At 30.4% G+C, this 18531-nt stretch overlaps 1 protein-coding gene and 2 pseudogenes across 2 annotated transcripts; 1 reads left to right on the top strand and 2 right to left on the bottom strand.

Annotated features, from left to right (window-relative positions):
- Positions 1-3821: 3821 nt before the first annotated feature.
- Positions 3822-4026, top strand: LOC120204721 (annotated as a pseudogene).
- Positions 4027-6522: 2496 nt separating this feature from the next.
- LOC120204719 lies at positions 6523-11767 on the bottom strand. Of its 2 annotated transcripts, XM_039204750.1 has the most exons (3): positions 11663-11767; positions 6856-7267; positions 6523-6672 (listed from the first exon to the last, which is right to left on the bottom strand). In XM_039204750.1, exons 2-3 carry the CDS (start codon positions 7221-7223, stop codon positions 6615-6617), a joined length of 426 nt encoding a protein of 141 aa, XP_039060681.1. In that variant the 5' UTR covers positions 7224-7267; positions 11663-11767; the 3' UTR covers positions 6523-6614. The 2 variants fall into 2 exon arrangements, with proteins under 2 accessions (XP_039060681.1, XP_039060680.1); XM_039204749.1 differs by lacking the exon at positions 11663-11767 and having other exon boundaries at positions 6856-7500.
- Positions 11768-15152: 3385 nt separating this feature from the next.
- On the bottom strand, positions 15153-18081 carry LOC120204718 (annotated as a pseudogene).
- Between the last annotated feature and the right edge of the window lie 450 nt (positions 18082-18531).

Below are 18531 nucleotides of genomic sequence, written 5' to 3'. Positions count from 1 at the left end.
AAAAATATTCTTATAATAAGTCTTGTAATTGATAAAAATATAGTGAAATCACATTTTCTATTATTTTCCCACGCCCTGGTAAAAAAATATGAAGATTCTTTTAATGAAGTTTTTAAAGTTGATGTTAACTTTTAATCCTAAAATATTCCAATAGAAGAAGTCCCTTCATTAAATCGTTTGTATTATTTAATACAAAAAGAATCTTTTGCGTAAAGAAAATTTCATATGCATGCACGCAAAAATTGCTTAAGGTGTTTTTCCACGATTTTATGTTGTTTGTGGTGCTTGTAGTACATTAATTATTTTGTATTAACTAATCTTTTGAAATAGCTTATTTGTGTTTAGTTTGTTTTTATCTTTTTACACGTTTGTTCGAAATTTCATTAAAGTGATGGGAATATAAATATTAATTTATTGATTATTAAAAGAGATTTAATTAATTTTATTTTAGATTTAAAATTATTCTTGTCCGAATAAAGTGAATCGTTTGGAGTCATCCTCTCACGTTGTGTGTAACATATAATATGTTAGAATTAATGTTGTGAAGTTTACAATATCTTAAAATTTCGTAGTACTCTTCAAGTTAGGAGCTCATAGGTCACAATTGCAATTTTCTATTACTCCATTATTGATTTTATTATTGGATAAATTTATAGTGGAGTTAATTGGTCCGATTACATAAATATTTTTTTATAAAATAAATTTTGCAATTAAATTCTTAAAATTGGTTGTTATAATTAATATTTTAGGAATAAACAAGTGTAGAGTCTAAAATAGGTTGAAATAAATTATGACTGTTAGAGTATGATGAATCGTACTCTAGTATAAAATTGTACAAAATACAATTTATTGGAAAAGATATTAGGAATTTACTTTAATTCACATTGAAAAATCAAAATGGTTTAAGATTGTTTTTATAGGTGTAGTCCAAGGAGTCCTAATTACAAATAGAGTAGAGTTCTATCAAAGTCAAGAGTTTTAACTGATCTAAAATTATTTTTATCTAAGAAGTACGCTGCTAGAGTTAGTGTTAAGATAAAACATTAATATTTACAAAGTAATAATCATAATATAACTCACACTCCCCTTAAAGCCGAGGAGTAAATATTATAAAGACCCAGCTTGGATGTGATTTTTTCGAAAGTAACCCTTGGAAATGCTCTGGTCAAGACATATGCTAGCTGATTTTTTTTCCGAAGAGATGTAGTTTATTCTTATTGTTCCACCATTCACCTTCTCAGGAATAAAATGTCTATCGATCTCCACCATTCAATTGTAACTTAGTTAGAATCCTTTGTAACCAAACTTCTTCACAAATTCCAAGTGCTATTGCTTGAAACTCTGCTCCAGCACTACTTATGGAAACCACAACTTGTTTTTTGCTTCTCCAACTCACCAAGTTTCTCCAAACAAACAAACAATAACCCATAGTTGACCTTCGATCCGTTGGCTCTCTAACCCAATTAGAATCTGAGAAAATTTTTATCGTCCTATCTTCATGTTTTCTGAAAATCAATTCATGTCCCGGTGTCATTTGCAAATACCTCAAGATTCGATTCACAACCTCTAAATGTTCTTATATAGGATCATTCATGTATTGGCTCACAATACTAACAGAAAAAAACTATGTCCGGCCTTGTTAGTGATACATAAATTAGTTTATCCACTAACCCTTGGTATTGTTCCATATTTATTGGACTCCCCTATTTTTGTAATTTCATGTTCGTTTCCATTGGAGTTTTCGAAGGCTTGCAACTAGTCATCCCAGTCTCAAACTCTCTTGATCTTGCCACTTCTATGCCCAAAAAATTCCACGAGGTCCCTAAATCTTTGGTTTCAAACTCTTTTGCTAGCAATGTCTTTAATCTCTTTATTTCCATTAAGCCATCACCCACGATGCTGATATCATCAACGTAGACAATTAAGATTGCTTTTTTTCTTGTTTGGTGTAGTCTTTACAAATAGAGTGTGATCAAATTATGATAGAGAAACAACACCGGAGAATATGGAAGTTGCTCGAGTTGAGTAAACAAACATAGAAAGCTCTAGACTCGATGAAGAAATGAGAGAAATTGATGGAACAATGGGTGACGATAGCTAGGTAGTTTTTAGGGTTTTATATGCTAGAATTAAGACAATGAAACAAGAATTAAGACAATGAAACAAGGATTAAGATAATGAAAACAAGGGAAATGAAACAATTAAAAAAATAACGACAAAGTAGAAACAAGAGTTATAAAAGACAACTAAGGGGCCGCTTGGTTCACGACATATGGGATTACCGAGGGAATAGAATCATCATTCCCCTGTTTGGTTGGCCAGCATTCCCAACTCCCAGTAATATTTTATTACTAACAATGGATTTTTTGGGGTATATTACCAGGAATGTGATTACCCCATTCCCTTAGGTATTGCTGGATTACCGACGTTTTGGATTAAAATGCCCTTAATTTGTTTTTCAAAAATATCATTTTTCTGTCGTTGAATAATAAAAATTCTACGAAGGTTAAATTACAAATTTATCCTTAAACTATTTTAGATTTACAAAAAAAAGTCAATAATTAGAATTTTATATGAAGTTCAGAGGTTAAAATAAAGTTTTACCATTTCATTAAACCTATTTATCTTTTCAATTTTATAAAAATATTATATAAATTTTATGAATTTAAATTTTTTTAAAGAAAATATATAAATTAATTATATTAATATTATAGTGGAATTCAACTTGTTAAAAAATAAATATATAATAAGGATAATTTGGTAAAATATATATTCCAATAATCTTTTATTCCTTTAATCAATCACTGTAATCTTACATTCATACTAAACTAACCAAACACAAAATACCAACATTCCCAATAATCCTATTCTCCGGTAATCTTTTATTCTCACTGGTAATCTTACATTCCGTGAACCAAAAGCATCCTAAAAGACAAAACATGTAATGAAAAACTTGAATTTATCTCTTTTAATGTAGACGACCAAGGGTAAGTTGATCTCAGATTTCAACGAATAAATATTCATTGGAAAGATATAAATTTAAGGATTGTAACTGTGAAGACAGAATTGAAATAGGATGGTCGAATTGATGGGAAAATTGATTTGAAATTCTACCCCTGATAGGTATGATATTAACGCAAACCTTAGAATATGGATGAAGATGACGTGATAGTTTGAGGAAAAAGGTGATGTTGTGGAAGATTGATATGAAGGATAATTGTTATATCGAAAACTCCTAGTCGTAATGAAAAAGATAAACATTATAATATGGCTCAAACCATTCCTCTTAATCATAATGAAAAGATAAACTAGATTATAAAGATTTTTCTCTTAAAAATACTAAAGAACTAAAAGGATAGAAGTTTCAGACACACTAGATTATCAGCTCTTGTAAAAATGAACTTTCGTATTGTATATAAGAAAAGAATTGATGATTACAATGGTGGGATGAACATTTTTATATAGATTTTGAGTCTTAGTTATAACATGATTAAAGCACAAAATAATAATAAAATCTATCCTAAATCCATGTGAAGGTGGGCGTCTTGAATGTAAGCCCTTGATGAAGCTTTGATCCGACGGTGTTGATGAAAGCAAGCATGATGAAATCCTTGTAGTTTGATGGACGGTCCATAATATTAATCATGGAAGGGAAGGAGTATTATGTTGGCAAAAGATATACGATCGGATTTCTCAGTCACTGGAAAGCGACGGACGATCCATAATGTTGCCACGTCGCCATAATACTGCCACCATTTCAAATTCACTTATTTTTCTCTGAAAGAACTGTTGTTTTTCTCTCCTTCTTTTCCTCATAAACCATGGCGGATATGGTGTCGGTGGTGATAGTGGTGGTGCTGTTTGTGGTGCTAAGTCCGGGACTGTTGTTTCAGTTGACGGGTAGGAACAAAGTGGTTTGGGAACGTGCAAACCAGTGGGGTTTCGATTCTCGTCCATACTGTCATCTTCTTTGGGCTCATCACTATCTTCCTCATCGCCATTGGTGTCCACATCTACACTGGATAACCACACCCTTAACTCGTGTTTTATAAGATTTGGTCGCTTTTTTAATGTTTTGTTTTGCTTTAAATACCCTTGCGATTGGTTAATGTTATGTTTAACCCGGGGGAAGTGATGGATGCTTTTGTTTTATGTTTGTAATCAAGTTAATAGAAATGATTGGTGAAAAACTAACAAAAATTGTGCTTTTATTGTATGTTTGGACTCTGGGTTTTTACCTCTGTTCTTGCTTCACTAACTTGGAATATCTGATGCTTAAATGCCGAAACAAAAGAAGACAACAACAGTAACTTTGTTTTCACTTAGTTAAGCTGAGTTCACCACTAGGGCGGTAAAGAGTCGACTCAACCATTGTTTTGAAATTCGGGCCGGCCGGTTCAATCGAAAATCGTTGTCTAGTCCGGTTCAATCGAGATCGATTAAACCGCTATTAGTGAATCGGTCAGAATCGTTGAACCGTTCAAATCGGACCGGCTGAAAACCGGAAAAAATCATCAATTTAATTTTTTTTAAAAAAAATTAAACCAAACGACGTCATTTGTTAAACGAGCCAAGTCGAATTCGAGTATTGCTGAGCTCGACTCGAACTTGAAAATTTAAAAGTAAGCTCAACTCGATTCAAACTCACGAGCTAAAAATTATGGAGTTTATCTCGAACTCGAAATATAATATTGAAACTTGAACTCGAAAAGGTTTGAACTCAAAAAAAATTTAAAGCTCGATTGAAGCCTACAATTCGAGCTTGATTAAAGTGAAAGAATAGTTCACTCAATGCTTACCAAAAGGCTCCATGATTTTGAATGTCAAATTAACTCTATTATTTATAGAAGTTAGTTGGGATGATCTTCTATGTTTCTTAGCCATGTAAGATTGTTTAAAAAAAAATTAAACCAAACAATATCATTTTGTTATGATTTTTTAGTCCCAAATTTATTTTTTAATTATAATTATATAATTATATTTATTATTTAATATGTTTTACCTTAAATATTATGTTGTAGTTAATTTGAATCATTTTGTTTCACTTGATTTTATATTTTTTAACTTATATATGTTATGACTTGCTTTGAATATGAATTGTGATATAAAAAATTATTTTTTATTAAATATTTTTAGTATTTTTATTTAATTTTTTAAATAATTATGACGTCGTCCGATTCTTCCGACCGGTCAAACCGATTCGACCGATTGAACCAGTGAACCGGTAGCATGGCCGATTCACTAACCGGTCCGGTTCTGAAAACCACACTCAACTCAATCACCAAGTACCGTTGATTTAAAAAGATAAAATTTGAATTGAATTCGATTTCAAAGTTTATAAGTTTAAATTTATAAAATAAGATTCGAAAACATAATTTAAAAATAAAATTCGATTTGACTTTAGTCTCAGTTAAATACATCAAAATTTTATTATGCATTTTTTAAATAACATATAAATGTTTATTTTTTTAAATTGTTTGTGAGTTTTTTTAGTTGAGTGGTAAATAGTTTATTTTAATAATTTGAGTCGATTTTAAACTCAAATTAAATCTATTTGAATCAAATATTAATTGAATTTTAATTGAGTCTATTTGAATCAAATATTAATTGAATTTTAATTGAGTCTATTTGAATAAAATATTAATTAAATTTTAATTGAGTCGAACTTGATAATTTATTATTTTTAATCTCATTTACAATCTTATTCACGGAAAAAATAATATTAAGAGAAATATTTTTTTTCGAAATTACATTCTATAGAAAAATTATTAACAGCAAATATTTTTTTCTTAATAGTAATATTTTTTGTTAAAATAATGAGAATGTCATCAGCTCTAATTTTATTTTGTATTAGACAGTTTTTACCACTTTAAATAAAGATACCCTTAAATTAATGAATTTTTTATAATGATCATTTTTTCAATTCTTATTTATTTTATTTTACTCAAAATTATAAATATAATAATAATATACAAAGATTTTAATATGATAAATTATTAATAAATTTGAATATTTAAAATTATTTTATATTTTATATTTTTAATATTTAATATATTAATTATTTATAATTTTATGCGGTAAAAAATAACATGATTGTAAGATATAATTATTTAAATTAATCTTTGACTTTAAGTTATTAAAAAATAGATCTTATACATTGAAAAATAATATCTTTGTCCATTCAAGATTATAATATTATTTTTTATATAAATAAATATAATACTTATAAAAATATTTTTTGAATTTTCATTCAAATATTAATAATTTAATATTAAAGTTTAACTTTTTTAAAAATATATATCACAAAGATAATTTGATAAATATATATTCAAGTATTTTATATTCCCCAAACAAGGTAATACAATATTCTCATAATAATATTACATTCCAGCAATATTATTTTAAAACATAATCTTACATTCAGTGAACCAAATATCTTTTAGAATTTTAGAAAATATAAAATTATAAAATTTTAAAGATATTAATATAAAATATATAAAGAAAATATATAACTATATTATGGACGTCCAATCCATCCCTTGTATTCTATCAGACAAAGAAGCTACATAACTCAGTAAGCAGAGTGAACCACACTCCATGCATAAGGCGTGCAATCAATCAAATGCTGTTGCAGGCCATTTTAACTCTCTGACTAAACCCTGTTTTATCATGCTGCGATGCAAATGAGGGTAAACGATTGATGAGAATCAGAGATGTGCAGTATAGTAATTGATGAAATTGTGACGGGGATAATGAGAATAGAGGGGAAATTCGATGTGTAATACAATATAATTATCAACCCAAATCTGCACCAACATCGTATTCAAAAAGAATCAATGGGAAAAAGAAAATTACCAGGAATATCCTTGGGCGGCAAGAGAGGGGCGATGGCATAACAAAGAATCGAACGGCCAAACAGTCGAAACAATCCCAGCAACGTAAAGAACAATGGCCAAACCAACAACCCAAGGCATCAGCATCAACCCTATGAAGAAAGTGATCGATCCACAAAACATCATCGAAACAGATATCCCCAGCATCAGCCATCCGAATCCCGCCGGCGTTATCGTCCGGGGATAACGCCTCCTCTCCGATCCCGGTGATTGATCGGAGAAAAACAGCGCCGTCGCCGTGGGAGGTACTCCTAGAAGATTCAGGACCAGCGCCGATAGGTCGTGGAAAACTCTCGATTGCTGGCCCTGATTTTGCTGTTGTATTGTCATCTTCTTTATCGCAAACAAATTCGTAAAAGAAAATGTCCTGAAATCTATAATCCAACGAAGAATGAAAAAATATTTGATCAGACTTTTTCTTCTTCTTCTTTTCCTTATGTTAAAACGAAGCAAATGGATAAACTCGGGCAGGTATGGAAGAAAAAAATGAACAAGAGTTGTAGCCAAGACTATGTTTGTTTCTCGGGAAAATTCGGAGGGTAAGTAAGAGAGAAAGTGACGCAGGCGGTGCTGTAATTCCGGTTGGGATTGCACTTCTCTCTTATTTTAGACTTTGAGGAATAATATAAAGTTAAAAAAGAAAAAGAGGAAAAAGAACAGAGGTTATGCCCGATACGAAAGGAATAAGGTTAAGGCGTGAAATCATCTGCCTCTACCTAAACCTTCCACGTGGCTTTAATCCACTAGCAGTTTCCAGTACACGCGCAAAATATTTATTAGGGTAAACTACATTTTTAGTACCTAAACTATTACTTTTGTTCCGTTTTGATACCCTAACTTTTGTTTCTCAAAATCATACCTAATATTTAGTTTAAGTTTCAGTTTGATACCCCAGCATTAAAAACTTAACGACGACGTTGACATGTCACCAGAAGGTAATATTGCATAATTATTAAAAAAATTAAAAATATCACGTCAATAATTATGTTAATCTTTTAATGTCAGGGTACCAAATTAAAACTTAAACTAAACGCCAGCTATGATTTTGAAAAAAATTAAAGTTTAGGTACCAAAATAAAATAAAAATAATAATTTAAGTACTAAACGTATAATTTACCCTATTTATTACTATGATTGATATTAATTTTAATTTTTTAGTAATATGAAGTGATTTTAAAATAATATAGGTTTAAAATCCATTTTTTATTTATTGACAATGTATATACTTCAAGCAAATACACTTTTTCAAATATAAAATTTATAGAATAATATTTTTATTATTATTGAGACTTCAATGGATTCTATTAATGTTTAAATTTAGATGTGAACAATATTTTTTTAATAGAAATATTTGAATTATAACGAGTTCTGAATATGGGTTTTTTAAGGTAAATGTAATTTCATTATTGAAAATAAAAAGGGATAATATTTTGTTTTTGTTTTTACTCTATTATATAGAAAAAATATTGTTACTTTACCTAAGAGATACATTGTACGTTGTCCAATGAAGAGTGGAGACCAGGCCATTGATTGCTTTACTTATTAACAACAATTCATTTGAACTAGATTTTAATGCACGTTTCTTTGAAAATGGGATCTTTTAAAAATGGCTTATTTATAAAATAAGAGCCCTAACTATAAAACTTTTCCTAAATAGGTGCCCAAACTTTTTTTTGAATCATTCAGGTGTCTAACTTACAATCATTATCACTTTAGGTGTTTGGACCGTAACAACCATTAAATTTTATCGTTAAGAGACATATGTCACGGTCTGGTAATTTTAAAAAATTTATTTAAATAAAAATATATATTAAAAACCCAAAAAATCAAAAACTTTAAAAAAAATCAAAACTTTGGAAACTCCAATTTCAATCTCGAAACCCACACCGGCCTTCATCATTTGACGTCAATCGAACCTCTACCAGAACCTTCACCCAACGACAAGCCAAACCCGATCATAAATGTCGCATCTTTGACGAAGGAAACAACAAAATCGAAACCCAAAACCACGCCTCCGATGAACTCAAACCCCTAAATTCATGACACCTAAGTGATCCAATGATGTGCACGACAGTAAGAGAGACGACGATCGAATAGGGAGATGGTAAGAGCATCGTCGACAATGGTGGTCATGGTTGGATGTTAGGGTTAGGCTTAGACTTAGACTTAGGGATTTGAGATTTTTAGGGTTTGGGGCTTTTTAGTAATTTTAAAAAATAGGTTTTTTTATAAATACAATAATTAAAAAAATAAAATTACAAAAGCGTGACATGTGTCACTTAACGAAATTTTTAACGGTAGTTAGGTCTTGGACACCTAAAATGGTACTGTTTATAACATTAGGCACCTGAATAATTCAAAAAAAAAGTTTGGACACCTATATGAGAAAAGCTACATAGTGCGTGCACTTATTTTGTAATTAAGCATTTAAAATTATTTAAGTATTTAATAATAGTAAAAGATAATTTACACATGGTGTTTTTATATAATAATTCTTATTTTAAATTTTAGTCTAATTTATATTAATCTTTATGCTACGAGTCTATTCTAAATTGATCCTTAAACTTTAAAAGTATTCTATATCAATCTTTAAACTATCAATATGGTTTTATTTTAATCCTTGTTAAGGTGACATTAATTTTATTGTTAAAAAAATTAATTTGTTTTTGAAAATCATAGAATTTGAACCCAAAATCTTCTACAAATTAGCATAACAATCAAAAAAACAAATTACATTTATTTTAGAAGATCGTGATTTCAATTCCCAATACATTGAAAATATATTAATATTTTTTAAAGACCATAAGTTTAATTCTCTGGACTTTCGAAAACTAATAGAGTTAATGTCGCCTTATCTAAATGATCAAAATATAATGATATTTTATAGTTTAAGGATTAATATAGAATGCATTGAAGTTTATGGACCGAACTGGAAGGGGACTCATAATTTGGAGACGAGTACAAAATCTTTTAAGGTTTATAGATTAATTTAAAATAAAAATCATAGTTTGGGGACATCCTGTGCAATCAGTGGCGATGCACTAAGCCCCCATAGGGCCTAGTGCATCTCCATTATTTGGGGAAAAATGGTTAAATTTGGCTTAACGTGTTAAGGAAAAAAAGAAAAAAATTAAATTTTTTGCATATCCATTATTTAAAAAAAAAGAAAATTAAAATTTTGGACCCTAATTTTTAAATTTATGTATCCACCACTATGTGCAATTATCTTAATTTTGCAATTACAATTGTTTTTTAATTGATAATTTATTTCAAAATAAGAAAAATAAAATTTAATATGAATATGTATTTTTACTTTAAGTAGTTCCCTACTTCCTTGCCTTATTCAATATATATTTGTTGAATATATATATATATATAGATGTTGAATATATATGTTGAAAATGTTAAATTAAGTAAAATGTAATATGAAACATCATCAAAGAAATGATACGAGAGAACATAAACTTTAATAATACAGGGAAAAGGAACTCATTAAAAATAAATAAAATAAACTTGACAGCTAGAGGAATTGAAATTAGAATAGTAAAAAACAATATTTGGAAAATAATATATAAAATACAGATTTTTAGAACGATAAATAAATGACGTTTAATCAAAGTCAATGGTTGTTAATTATTAACTAAGCGTTTAAAACATTAGCTATTCTCTTGGAGGACGCAAACCTCAAGAGTAAGTAAGCAGTCAACGTCATTAATGAAGAGCTATGAATGCCTATCGGAGAGACGATGGTAGATGTAATGCGACATTGGTTGACTGATTATTTTTTAACGATGTTTGAACTTTTAGGTTAATGATCACTGAAAACAGATTTTGAAAAAGTAATTAACTTAGCCATATTCAAAACCTAACCCCACTAAATACAAACATGGCTATCATACATATGTCCACTGTAAAATGAAAAGATTTGAAAGGGATGAGAGAGATTCATGAAGCAAGAAAATAGATATCAGAAGAACTAAAAAGGGGTTATGATGGCTAGCATCACCATTTGCTATTGGTCTAATGTAAAGCATCAAATTTAGGGGAAGTAGATGCTTCTGTCAACCTTAAAAGGGATAGCAAATAGACAGTTTAGGTTAACCTTATGATCTTTAGTGCTTGATCAAATCAGACATGCAACCCCAAACCAAATTTATCTCTGACCAGCTAAAGATGAACATAACAACAATTCTCATAACATAAATATAAGGAAGTATAATATAGCCTTTAAAATAAATCACCTTATCAAAGTTTCCTCTGATAAATTTTAAACTTTGTATAATGAAATATCGGCACTAAAAGAATCAAACAGACTTGCAAACTTTCAACGATAAGTAATTTAGAACTGCTTTTAAGGAATATGAGAGATCATATGATAAGATAAACTAAAAGCAAGGCGAATTTAAAGCTGGGAGAAACTGCAAATAGATTCATGCACTTTTTTCTTTCTTATATTTTTTTCTATATTTTCTCAGGAATCAAACAACAGCCAACAAGAAAAAAAAAATCAAAATAACAAAAAAAAAAAAAGCAGAAAAAAGATAAAGTAGAACTTTCTTCTTCTTCTTAGAAACAGAAGAGAAAAACAGTGAGAAGTTGAGATAACAACAACAACATCAACAAATATCTAAATGGATTGATGGATCAAAATATTGAAAAGGATGATTAAAATCAAAGAAAAAAAATTCTCTTTATGTTTTTATTTACTTAAAATCAAGCAAAGAGATGGACTTTCCGATGAGACTCTATGCATCAAGTATTATAATTACCTGTGAGAAGATGAATGATCGTTTAAGTAATCGTCATGGATGAGTCGCCGAGGAGAGTAAAGTGATGGTTTTTGGTTGGATGATTTTGAGTGTCAAGAATTGTGAAGGGTGGAATTAGACTTGTAAAATGACTTATCCATTTTCAGAAGGTAAGTTGTTTTATGGGAGGAAAAAAAAAGGATCTTTTTACCTTTGAAAGTTAAGTGTTTTCAATTGACCAAAAAGTTTTCCTTTGAACCAAACACAAGAAAATTATAAAAACATTTTGCGTAAAATGTTTTCTTTCTAAACAAACAAACCCTAAGTTTTATTGTTAAAATTATTTTTTTGGTTTAAAAATATTTGGTTAATAAATGTATATATTTTTTAAAATATTTGTTTATAAATAAATATCTATAAAATCAACTTTTTCTAACAAAAATTAAAAGATAGTTTAAAAATCTGCCTTTACATTCTGAGTAAAAAAAAAAAATTTAAGAGTTGATTACGTCTCAAAGTTAAATTATCCTCACAACTCTCAAATTGGAATTGAGCGACCTCAATGGTAAATAAATTATTGTTATTCTTTGAGGTCCACCAGATTCAAAAAACTGTCAAATTAACTTTTTAATATAATATGTGTTGCTAGTTTTTCAAAAAATTATGAATATAAATTTAACTTTAATTTTGATTTTCAGAAACATGAAGCAAATCTAAATATATGTACTGAACTTTATTTGGAAAACGAAACATATTTAAATTAATTTTTTAAATTGAAAAAAAAAAATCATAAAGGCACTCGAGGTCCCTAAACTTAAAAAAAAAACGTGTCCTCATCCTATTTTTTGGATCAATGTGGTCCTCCAACTCAAAAAGAGAACCCAATGTGACTCTTTGACCAACGGTTTCGTTAATTCCTGCTGTTATAAATTGGATAAATTACACCATTAATCACTTAACCATTTTATTCTCTTCTATTTTGGTCACAAAACTCTAAAAGTTTTCAATTTCGGAAATCTTAGATACTTCAGGTACTAAATCTGTAATTAACCCATTTGACCCCATTTCTCTAACTTTTTCCCTCTCCTCATCTGTGAGAACGCAAATTCTGCTTCCCTAACATTCCAACTCTTCCATGAGTATCCCATAAGTGGCGACATTCGGCCAAACCCTATATTCCAGCATCGTCCTAAACCACTTTGCACCCATCTCAACAAGCCCCCTTTTAGAACAGGCATATATCTTCGTATTGAAAACCTGAACATTAAGTTCACAGCTCGAGTCACCATTCGCTTCCCTAACCATCGATTCCGCCGCGTCTCAATCTTCTCTCCGACCCAAAACTCGAAGGACCAATCTGTAAGCAGTCACATTTCCTTCTAGTTTCCCATTGCTCCTCGTCCACTCAAAAAATCTCAAAGCATTACCATCATCTGATCATCAGACTTCTCAAGTCTTTTCAATATAGAATTACAATGCTCCAATTTGAAAATCCAACCCGCCATTTCTAAATACAAGAAAATCGCCTCTTTCTACTCCATAAGTAATCCTTCTAAAACCAAACTTGAAACCCAAATCGCCTCTGTTGAACTTGGCTCGCTACGGCAGCGAGTAGGAGAGGGAAGAAGTTAGAGAAACGTGGTAAAATGGGTTAACTATATCTTTAGTCCCTGAAGTATCTACGATTTATTAAATTGAAAACTTTTATAGTTTAGTGACTAAATATAAGAGAAGAAAATAGTTGAGTGATGAATGGTGTAATTCACCCAATTTATAAAAGCAGGAATTAACGGAACCATTGGTCAATGACGGAAAACGTTTGTCAAATGATCACGTTGGATTCTTTTTCAAGTTGGAGGGCTATATTGATCCAAAAGATATGATGAGGTTCATATTGATTTTTTTTAAATGAATATCTCTTTTTTATGAATAATTAAAAATATCACAATCCAACAGCTTTGGACACTGTCTTTAGTTATCATAGCAAAACAACAAATTTTTTATTTTCTAGAAATAAATAAAACTTTTATATCATGTATGCTTTAAAAATAAATGAAAACAAGAAAACAATATGTATTAATAACAATCAAATAAATAACTAAACATGTTGATGTTTAAATTGGGTAAAAATAGAAATTAAATCAGGTTTAAAACAATTAATTCATGTAAAAAGATTAAATTAAATAAATTGAAAAACTGAAATACTCAAATTATAATTAACCTCAATAACAACAAGATATTACTCAAATTAGATATTGGTTCAATACTGTTCAATCCAAGCTAAAATATCATTATGAGTTATAAGTATTCTCGTTTTTAAACCCGAAATATCTCATTTAAGGTGTTTTCATTTTTTTTATTTTTCTTTCTTTTCTTTTTCTATTATCTTTTTTCCTTCTTATTTTCTCTCTCATTGCTATACTTTAAGTTTTAAAATATTCGGTTAACTACACGGATATCACTTATATTTGTGTTATTTGGTCACTGATTTCAAAATACATGAGATATTGTCACATTCATTTTTATTTAATTAAGATATAGTCACTTTTTTATTTATTTATTTAAGATATGGTCACCACGGGTTAAATACGGTTAACATTTAACATATTAAGTGGCATGATATTTTGGTATAATCTCACATTTGGTCCCTATTATTTACATATTCTCTCAATTTAGTCATACTTTTTAATAAATTAAAATACATTTAATCTTCCAATCGAATGATGTCACATGTGTGGTGCCACGTGTCATGATTCGGTTGGAGAACTAACTTTATTTTAATTTATTTATTTTAATTTAATATATTTATTTTTCACCAATTTGTTTTGCTTTGTTAAATTAAAATAATATAAATTAAAATAAAGTTAATATTCCAACCGAATGGTGACACACGACACGACACGTGCAATGACAGTGAAATCATTCAATTGGAGGATTAAATTTATTTTAATTTATTAAATGTATGACTACGTTGAGAGAATATGTAAATAATATGGACCAAATGTGTGATTATACCAAAATAATTAACGACTGTTAACTCGTGGTGACCACGTCTTAATTAAATAAGGACGAAGGTGACCATAACTTATGTATTTTAAAATAAGTGACCAAAAGTGGACTAAACATAAACATAAGTGATCATCCGTATAATTAACTCTAAAATCACTAAGTGCTAAATTTAAAAAATACCCTAAACCTTTAAACAAAATAAACCTAAAAATTGAGCTTCAACGAGCCCGAAACTAAGCGCAATATACTCCAAATTAAGGACATATTTGCTTGTATTGTGATTAAAAACTAAATTACGTAAACGAAGCTCAAAGATGGAATCTTCTTACAGGCAAACAACACATTATTTAAAAAGGAATTGAATTTGTCAGAGAGAGAGAGAGAGATGCGCAGTGGCATCCTAATTAAAAAAAAAAAGTCACGAAAGTTAATACTATTAAATCCACCATATTACACACAAATAACCACGCAAACACAGATGATAAAATGCGCTGATATTCTTGCATGCATGCATTTTCCCCATGCATGCTTTCTTATATTTATTTCATGTATCATCATGGTCATCGTAGCCATCCCGCCATGTAATTATTCACACTCGGACCCCGGGTGATCTCCGGTATCGTATCCGGCTGATATCTGCAATCCAACATAATCGGTACAATTAGTTAAACCGTAGATTGTTATAGCTACTAATTCAAATTCGTTGTCCGTGTCACATATGAAAATATGTGATACCCGATATGCAATGTCGGCTCGCAGTCCAATGGATGGAAGAAGACATCGCCGGCCTGAGGCTGATGAGCTGATTGTCGCCGTAGCCGACATCCTCCACGTTTGGATTCGACTGAAGTGAATTTACTTGATACCCTTCCATCAACTGCAAAAACAATTGGTTCTCTCTAGTCATTGAATATGGTCTTCGGTAATCTTAAAAGTTGTTAAAAAAGGAACTTACCCTTTGTTTTAGGGTCCTGTTGGCTTCATTAAGTAGATGTTCCTGCATCAACATTTTGAAAGTAAATAAGTTAAGGGTATACCTTTCGCTGGAGGTCAGTGAGCTGATCCAACATTTATTGAATCTACAACAGAAGATCAGATTGATTATTATTTGAAAACACAAACAAATAGCAAATTTCTTTCACTGCAATTTCCAAAGAGGATTAGAAAGCAATCTGATCAGCGTACCCGAGTTGATCGGATCAGCTTTAATGATGAATCGGGCTGCCTCTCGAGTGACTCAAGCTCTTTTCTGCTCAAAGGGCCAAGATCTTCTCCTAGTAAATTCCCTTGGGACCTCTGGAAGGCTTCATATCGTGCTTTGAGCTTCAGATATTCCTGCTAACTGCTCAACTCCTACATAGACACCATGAAAATGATGAATTTAAAGCATGGATTCGCTTGCCACTAAATACCAGATTTGCAGAGAACTTAAGCATTGAAAAACATATGCACGTTCTTACGGACAAGCACATCTGTTCCTACCATTGTATGAAGCTGTTAACAATGGTTATGGTAGATATTGACTCAAATTTAATTATGTTGGATTTTATTGTAACTTTATTAATTTGAGATATACATGATTTTGACATAAATATCAAGTCTTAGCTTTCATGGTCTCTATATTTATAGTGAATTATTATTTTTATCATAAAGATTAAATCAGATTATATCTTGTCTCTTATGCGTATCTTATTTTATATTAATCTCAATTTTTTATTTCCTGCTTACAAATTCCTAATATTATCTAGACTATCATACAAACAAATGATAGCCTTTAAGCTTCAACTTGGTCCTAGATTCATGTGACAATTGGATATAGATACTAATTTGACACAAATTGATTTAGATATTTTGAAATTCTTCATATATATGTGAAATTTTAAATCTCCAATTTGCGTTTCAATATGAATGTATCATAGATGTAAATAATAACGAGTTTAACTGTATTAGATATAAATCTAAATTCTAATCAATAATTAATTTGGTTGAAATTTACTTAATAATTAATTAATTTTGTTTACAAAAGTTGCAGAGATGAAACATTTGTCTCGGGAGCTCCATGGCTGCACTTCTGGTACATCTCCAATGTTTTCATCATGCTGTATAGCCATATTATTGATTAAATAATATATAAGATTCAGTAATTTTCTCACAATGCAAGGTGCATCAATGGAAAAAGATGAAAAAAAAACATAATTTTTTTGAAGTTTCCTAAAAAATATAGATCTGAGAGAAACTTGGGTGTTTAGAGCTTCGTTTAACCTGAAATGGTTGAAAATGGAAAACCCTAACCTGTGGGGGGAAGCAGCTTTGGGGAAATCAAAAACCCTAGAAAAACTCAGAACCATCCATGGAGATCATGTCTCCATCCACTTTCAAGTGATTAAAGTAACAATTATAATTCCCAGAAACAAAGAAAGAGAGAAATACAATATAATCCACTGGAAACAAAGCAAGTTCTTTTGTGTAAGGAAAAGAAAAGAAGAGAAAAGACGCAACTGAAAAACAGAAACGACGGTGGTGAAGTCTCTTGTTTGTCTTTCCTGTTTTGATTTGTTCGAAAACATCTCTAACAGGTATCCATTGGTTCGTAAACAGAAACTGCACTGATCAAGCATGATTTATAATAACTTAAGGGGGGAAAATGAAGATCTAAACTTGACATGGAAAAAAAGAATTGGTTCCTGAAATTCAAAGCTAATCGTCAACAGATCTCCGAGTTTCTTCAAGTTAGATCAGAGATTGAAGAAAACCAGACGATGAAAGAAGAAAGAGATGGAATTAGGGTAGTCAATATAACAGTGATCTTCGTTTAGATGCTTAAGAATTACAGATCTAAACATCAGCAAGAAGGGGAAAAACAAAGAGGCACTGCCGTAAACGCCAAGACATTCACCGAAACGGCAAAACTCAAACATCACTTTATTTCATATATTTTCACTCTTCTTCCTCAAAATTTTCTCTCAAAACTCTCAACACCTAAAAACTGCAAAAATCCCACCGTTTCAAGGTCAGAATTCAAAGCCAGCTAAAAAGAATGAGAAAGAGAGAGCTTCGCTTTATGACCTTAAAAAACAAACCCTTTAGCTTTTAGAGAGAGAGAGAGAAAGGATAGATTTAGTTGTTTTGGTGATATACCTTGAACTACTGCAAAACTCGTACAGTTTTCCTCTATTGGAGAAGATGACCAGAGTAACCTCGGCATCACAAAGAACCTAAAGCTCATACGCTTTGTTCAAAAGCCCTTTCCTTCTCTTAGCAAAAGCCACTTGCCTGTTAATCTTGTTTTCTATCCTCTTCAACTCAACCCTACCTCTCCCCATTTTTTCCAACACTGCAAATAACACTATGTTTCTCTTCTTCTTCTTCCTACCCTTTTTATTCTCTTATCATCATTTTCTAACCTAATTCTAATCAAAACCAAAATCTTTTGCTTTGTTTTACACACTAAACAAAATGATAAGACATCCCTACACAAAAGGAGTTTTATTTTCCCTCTCCCCTAAGGGACCTAGTTTTTTTTGTACGTTCAACCGTTGGATGGTTGATCCAACTGACCATTTTAGGGTTCGGGCAATCGTGTGACTAGGGTTGGGCATGGGTCGGGTTTTTGGTCCACTCGACCCGACCCGAGAACAATGACTCCTCCACCTGACTCGACCAAACATTTTGAAATAAAATCCGAACCCAACCTGACCCGAAATAATAAAAACATTATTCTATTCAATAAAAACAATGATTTAATTGAAAAAAATAATATATAGAAGGGTATTATTGTAATTATTTTTAAATATATAAGATAAAATTATATTTTTTCGGGTCGGGTTGGGTCGAGTATTTTTAACCATAAACCCGAACCCGACCCTAACACCACATTTTAA

This window comes from Hibiscus syriacus, unplaced genomic scaffold (genome assembly GCF_006381635.1).
Source record: "Hibiscus syriacus cultivar Baekdansim isolate YM2019G1 unplaced genomic scaffold, ASM638163v2 tig00011547_pilon, whole genome shotgun sequence".
Classification (NCBI taxonomy): Eukaryota; Viridiplantae; Streptophyta; class Magnoliopsida; order Malvales; family Malvaceae; genus Hibiscus; species Hibiscus syriacus.
The sequence above is the reverse complement of the archived record's forward strand: the minus strand, read 5'-3'. Positions and strand labels throughout refer to the sequence as shown.